A 7,223-nucleotide genomic window follows, 5' to 3' on the forward strand; every position below is an offset into this window, starting at 1 on the left:
CTGTCCCTGTCCCTGGGACACTCGGGATGGGGGATCTGTCCCTGTCCCTGGGACACTCGGGATGGGGAACTGTCCCTGTCACCCCATCAGGGGCTCCCTGAGCTCCTCCCAAAGCCTCTCCCCTCTCCCGCTGCTTTTCCCTCTGAGCGTTTCCTGGGAAGCCGGAGCCAGCCAGGGGATGCAGTGCTGGATACCCTGGGCAGTGACAAAGAGAGAATGGTGTTTCCAGAATCTCTGGGAAGAGCCCTGGGAGGGAGCAGGGATTACAGGGATTGGGCTGTGTGACACCATCCCCCTTCCCATCCCTTCGGCATTCCTCCCCTTCATCCCTGCTCCAGCTTTCCTGGCACCTCTCCCTGCTCATAGTGAACTGTTCTTTTTTCACTTCCTCCTGCTTGTATCCTTTCCTTCCTGCTGGAAAAGGATTGGTTGAACCTTTCAAGGGAGGCAGCTCAATGCAGAGTGTTCTCCTTTAAACTGTCCCAAACCAGGACACAGAGAAGGAGTTTGTATTCCCACCGGAGCTTTCCTTGGAATCACAGAACAGTCTGGCTTGGAAGGGACCTTAAAAATCATTTAATTCCAAGTCCCTGGAACTTCCATAAGGTGTTTTAGAAATTCTCTTTTCTGTGGATCTGTGTTGGGACATCATTTCAGCCCAAGCAAAGAAACCTCACAGCATTCCACTTGGGAATTGATGGGTTTCCTGCCCATCCGTGGGTTTGACCTGACAGGGACTGTTCCTGTGTGTCCCCACAGAATTGTTCCTCCACAAAACAATTTTTCCTTTTAATATTAATTAATAAAACAACATTCAAAGTGGATTTCTAGAAAGATAAAAAGAATGTTTGATTATTTTTAACACTTTTAGTTGACCCAGGGATGTGTTTGACACTGTGGGATGCTTCATTCCCTTGTTGTTTTTTTTTTCCTCCTGAACCAGATTACAAGGATTCCAAGGAAAAGAATAAAATGGAAATCCTGTACATCCTGGTGCCAAGTGTCACCATTCCCCTGGCCATAGCCTTGCTCTTCTTCTTCATCTGCATCTGTCGGAACAACCAGAAATCCTCGTCCCCTCCGGTGCAGAGGCAGCCGAAACACGTCCGGGGGCAGAACGTGGAGATGTCCATGCTCAACGCCTACAAACCAAAGGTAAACCCAGATTTCTGCTTCCACACTCGCTGTCTCCACAGGCAGGGAGGGAAATGCTGCAAAGAACCCAGCACTGAAATATTCAGGTGGTTTCCTGCCTGTGATTGGGGTGATTTTTGTGAGCAGCAGCAGTAGTCTGTCCTGTGTGTCCGTGTCCCTGGAGAAATAAAGGAGTTTTTGTGTGATAAAGCAAAAAAGCCCTTCCTGAAGCATCTCTAGAACAGCTCATTGAAGTGAGAGGCTAATGCAGGTAAAGATGTGATTCAGCATTTCCTCAGGAGAGTTTTTCATGGCTCTGCTCAGTTCATCTGTCACCTTTCACTCAGCTGAAATCAGCTTTGGAAAGATTTCTCCCTTGGCTTTTCTGGCTTACCCATTCCCTCAGTTAAAAGCAGAAATGACCAGAACAGCCTCAGAGCTCTGCCTGCAGCACAGCTCCTGCTCCAAATTCAGGAAGAATTTTAAAAATCATTTTGATTGAAGTGTGAGCAACCTCGTGATTTCCTGGTGTCAGCCAGGGCTGGAAATCCCTCCTGCCATCCACAGGCACAGGAATGCCCTGGAAGAGAATTTCCCTCCTGTTTCATGGGATTCCCTTCCAACCCAAGATATTTTATGGTTCTTCAAGAACTTGATGGGTTTTATTCATTTGGAATTTGGTGTTCTTTTGAAGCATTTTAGAGTGAAAACTTGTATCTCAATCCTACACACACTGGCCTGGTGAATTTATCTTCATTTTCTCTGGAAGTTCCCAATTCCAGCTTTCCTCTACAGCTTGGAGTAGTTTTATCTCAAAATATTGGTAGCAGTAAAATAATACTGAATAAAGTCAATGTGCATCTTGCATCCAACCTCCTGGAATATTTCCTTAAATTTGGGGTTGCTTCTTGCTCCCTGTTCTGCTGGGAATTTGGAGTTCAATCCCAGTTAAACTGAAGATAATGGGAATTCCATCCTCTTTTTATTGAAGATGCAATTCCCACCTTTCCTGCTGGCACACACAGCACAGAAATTCCTGGAAATATTTGCAAATATTGACCATTCTCTTTCAATTTGCAAGTTATGTGCTGCAAGAAATATTTTCCTTTAATTTATGCTAATTCAGGATTTTCCCACTGGGAAAGCCAGCTCTCCCTGTCTCCAGTATTTTGATTGCCTTTCAAACAATATTTTCAAGGAAAGGAAATGGAATCTTATTTTAAAAATTGATGTGAGCTTTGGGTGAAAACACATTTAAACTTCAAGCTCCCACTGAGGCAGTTGTTTGCTTGGATAAATAGGAATGTTAGCATTTCCTCCAGTTTTAAGGGATTTTAATTGCCTTCAAAAATATAATAAATCAAGGACATCTTGTCCTGGAGCTGAAGAAGAGGTGGAAAGGGTGGGTTTCCCTCTGCTGCCTCTTGTGTATTTTACACTTCCCTACATTTTAGACACTCGTGTGTGACAAATACTTGTCAAACAAAAGCTGAGCAGATTTACAACTGCTTTACTCCAAATGAGCCCTTCCTGCCAAAACTTTATGACTTCATTTTCTTCCCCCAGTTTTCCACTCTGTTGCTTCAAACAGACAGACCCAGGCTCAGGTCAGACAGAGGTCATTTCACTTTCATTACTAAAATATAATTTACAATATGCCAGACCTAAACAAGTTTTAGCCTAAAGGATTTGGGTAATATAAACCATCTGTTCCTCAACAATATAGCTAATTTCCTGCCCTCACTGTGCAGTCTACTGGGCTGCCTGCTTAAATGGCTTTATTATTATTATTATTATTATTATTATTATTATTATTATTATTATTATTGCAGTGTTTGTCTAGAAGTCATAAGTGATCGTTACAATTAGAATTAATTTGTGCTAAAATGGCTTTTTTCCCATGATTATTTGAAGTGTCAGGTTTTTCCCCACATTGCCACTGGAAAGCTGGCCTTGCATGATTTCAGGAATGCAAATGCCAATGTTTACACTAATTTACAGAACCTAGATCCCAAACTCATTAACCTTAAATTACTACCTGTGGATTTACTGAGGGCCCTAAACGAGTGGGTTTGGGTGTTACAAGCACAAGTGGAAGCTGGGAATGCTGCAGGTTCTTTATGCTCCAGGAGTGAATATCTGCACCCCAAAGGGCAATAAATGTTTAAAAGGTTTGCCTTTCTCCTTTGAGGAACTCGCTATCCCAGTTTCAGGATGGAGCAGAAATAGTGGGAACAGACTCTGCTGTACCTGCAAGGGTTAACAGCAAAGTCAAGGGAGAATTGGCTACAAGGACATGGTTTTTAAAGCAAAATCACTTTTTTCCTGCTAAAACCCCAGGCCCTGGCCCAGAAAACACTTCAGCATGGACCTCTTAGAGCATGGGAATTGCCTCAATTCCTGAAATTAGTCCCATTCATTTGGAAGTACAGAATTGCCCAAGGCCAAATGCCGAGATGCTGATGGTTCCTGCATGTATTTGGATCCAATTCTTGCTGTACCTGACCTGGTGGAGAGGATGGGAAGGAATTCTTTTTGTTCCCTTTTGGAGTGCGGTGATCCCGTTTGGATCCTGGTGTCCCTCGGGCTGATCCAGTGGGATGGTGGCTCCTGTGTCCGTCCCCTTGGCTCCCACCCGTCCTGCACCAAGAGATTTCACTTTCCAGAGGCTGTTTCCATCCTGATGTGTTGCTGGTGTTTCTCCCACAGAGTAAAGCCAAGGAGCTGCCCCTCTCCGCCGTCCGCTTCATGGAGGAGCTGGGGGAATGCGCTTTTGGCAAGATCTACAAGGGCCACCTCTACCTGCCGGGCATGGACCACGCGCAGCTCGTGGCCATCAAGACCCTCAAGGACTTCAACAACCCGCAGCAGTGGGCGGAATTCCAGCAGGAAGCGTCGCTGATGGCCGAGCTGCACCACCCCAACATCGTGTGCCTGCTGGGCGTGGTGACGCAGGAGCAGCCCGTGTGCCTCCTGTTCGAGTACACCAACCAGGGCGACCTGCACGAGTTCCTGGTCATGCGCTCGCCCCACTCCGACGTCGGCTGCAGCAGCGACGAGGACGGCACGGTCAAGTCCAGCCTGGACCACGGTGACTTCCTGCACATCGCGGTGCAGATCGCGGCCGGCATGGAGTACCTGGCCGGACACTTCTTCGTCCACAAGGACCTGGCTGCGCGCAACATCCTGATCGGGGAGCAGCTGCACGTGAAGATCTCCGACCTGGGGCTCTCCAGGGAGATCTACTCGGCCGATTATTACAGGGTGCAGAACAAGTCCCTGCTGCCCATCCGCTGGATGCCCCCCGAGGCCATCATGTACGGCAAGTTCTCCTCCGACTCCGACATTTGGTCCTTCGGGGTGGTTTTGTGGGAAATATTCAGCTTTGGCCTTCAGCCCTATTACGGCTTCAGCAACCAGGAGGTGATCGAGATGATCCGGAAGCGCCAGCTGCTGCCGTGCTCCGAGGACTGTCCCCCCAGGATGTACAGCCTGATGACGGAGTGCTGGCACGACCTGCCCTCCCGCAGGCCGCGCTTCAAGGAGATCCACGCTCGCCTGCGCTCCTGGGAGGGCCTGTCCAGCCACACCAGCTCCACCACCCCCTCGGGCGGCAACGCCACCACCCAGACCACGTCCCTGAGCGCCAGCCCCGTCAGCAACCTCAGCAACCCTCGCTACCCCAACTACATGTTCCCGGCGCAGGGCATCCCCCAGGGCTTCATGGGGCCGCCCCTGGCTCAGAACCAGCGCTACATCCCCATCAACGGCTACCCCATCCCGCCGGGGTACGCCGCCTTCCCCGCGCCCCACTACCCCCCGCAGGGTCCCCCCAGGGTGATCCAGCACTGCCCCCCTCCCAAGAGCCGCTCCCCCAGCAGCGCCAGCGGCTCCACCAGCACCGGCCACGTCACCAGCTTGCCGTCGTCGGGCTCCAACCAGGAAGCCAACATTCCCTTGCTATCCCACATGGCCATTCCCAGCCACCCGGCGGGGATGGGGATGACGGTGTTCGGCAATAAAACTCAAAAACCCTACAAAATTGACTCCAAGCAGTCTTCCCTGCTGGGGGACTCCAGCATCCACGGACCCAACGACTCCGTGATTTCGGCGGAATTGTAAATACACGAGGCCTTTGTAAATAGAACTCCTTAGACTCGGAAGGGGTAGGAAAGGATATTTTTTTTTTTTCTTTTTTTTTACTATTCAAATATTTTATTAAAGATCCTTTTTTTTCTGGTTGTTGGACAGACATTGCAGCAAAGTGTCTTCTGTGAAGTTTCACTGCTCGCCAGGATGGGCAGGCACAACCAGACGTGGTGGGAATCCTCGGCCTTGGCCACGTTTCTCCAAGTGCCACCGACAATTCAAAGAGGGGAAGAGGGAATTTGAGGGGTTTTGTCTTTTAAAAATAAAAACATTTTATCCAACGCTTTTTCACAGCTTTTTAAACCTCCGGCGTGGTTTAAATCACAGGAACTTTTTTCTTTTTTTTAATACTGAGAACCATATTTTAATATTTGTCTCTTTTTTTAGGAGATGCGAAGATTCAGAGATCTGGGTGTGCAATTTCAGTGCCAATAGGGAAAATATTTGTAAATGTTGCAGTCGAGGATTGTGTTTCAAATATATGATCTGAGAGCTGAATCAGTTACTTCAGGTGGGATTTTGGTCTTTGGTTTAGTTGGGAGTCTGAGCTCAGATTCAGACCAAAAAATGTCATTTATGTGACAGCACAAATGCTGGAGTTACCAGCTTGCAGTCTACAAACCTCATCTGCTGCTGGCTGCTAAGGACAGCTGGAGTTCTTAAGGAATTGCCTTAAAGGAAATGAAATTAAAGGGCTTTAATTTCAGAACCTGAATCAACTTCTTCAAAGATAACGTTTCATGATCTAGTCGCTCAAGCAGGAATTTTATATCCTTTTGTTGCTATGCAACTGTGCAATGGAAAAGCGCCAAACCACAGTTTTATGTATGACAATCAGTTTTCCCAGGAATATTTATTGTGTCATTTCAGTGACTCTGACTCCAGTAACCCTGGAAAAAGGGAGGCTCGCATTTCCATCAGGCAGCAAATCCATCGATAGCGGTTGTGTCTAATAATGTGAATTAGTGCCGATTTTCCACTTAGAAATGCACCATTTGTGTCATTAAAAAACCCATTCAGGTAGAACCAATCGAGATTCTTCATTTGAAACCACTTTAATGAGTTACACACGTGCTGTGTACGGTACATTTTCCACAGACTCTTTTTTTTTTTGTACTGAATAATATTTTTATTGTCCACAAAAACAATCTTTTTTTTTGCTCAGTTGACAATGTTGTAAAATAGGACTTTATTTTTATCTTTTTTTGCACAAAAAGTGTGATGATGTTTTTTTGTACAGCAGAAGTGAAAATACATCTCTGCATTTTATATCTTGGGCTGTTTCTTTTGATTTTTACCCTGATGTAGATGTTCCTGAAATATATTATGGTGATACTCAGCCACTACCTTTATACAAATATCTTTCTTTGTTTTCACTGCATGCGTTTAATCACTGTATTACTTGATGATTGAGTTATTAATTACGGGCATTTCAATTAGGCAAGCATGAAAAAGAAAAAAAAAAAAAAAAAAGAAAAAGAAATGTAATAGCAAAGGCTATTTTATAATTGAGATATGTGCATTTTTGTATTTCACGTGCCAGAGATGATATTAAACACTGATTATTTTATGCCACTGTTTATTAAAATGTTGTTTTACCACGGACACATCGACATTTCCTCCATCCCAGAAGGAGGAAGGATCTCTCTCCCCTGGCTCAGGAAAGCTGAGCTGGCATCCTTGGCTTTCATCAGGAATTAGGAATTACCTAATCCTTAAGGAGCAGCAGTGGGATCATAAAATAATCCCTCACACACTTGGTGGTTTTACTTTCAAACCACTCCCGGCTCAGCTTGAGCTTTCTCCTTTATTTCAAAGCCGGGTCCATCAGGTTAAAGTATTTTTAGATACGATCCAGCTCGGAACAACACACCTGGAAAACCTTGGGAAGACCTCTCCCTGGCCTCCCTCCCTGTCAGCAGGGAAAATGTGGGAATTGT

General features: G+C 46.2%; 1 protein-coding gene across 1 annotated transcript in view; it reads left to right on the forward strand.

The window, feature by feature from the left end:
* Positions 1 to 6,853, forward strand: part of ROR1 (receptor tyrosine kinase like orphan receptor 1) — a 140,347-nt gene extending 133,494 nt beyond the window's left edge. Inside the window, exons 8-9 of the mRNA XM_015636966.2 lie at positions 944 to 1,155; positions 3,844 to 6,853. Coding sequence (XP_015492452.1) covers positions 944 to 1,155; positions 3,844 to 5,256 — 1,625 coding nt within the window. The 3' untranslated portion in view covers positions 5,257 to 6,853. The remainder of the gene's footprint in view (positions 1 to 943; positions 1,156 to 3,843) is intronic.
* Positions 6,854 to 7,223: the final 370 nt, after the last annotated feature.

Source organism: Parus major, chromosome 8 (assembly GCF_001522545.3).
Source record: "Parus major isolate Abel chromosome 8, Parus_major1.1, whole genome shotgun sequence".
In the NCBI taxonomy this organism is placed as follows: Eukaryota; Metazoa; Chordata; class Aves; order Passeriformes; family Paridae; genus Parus; species Parus major.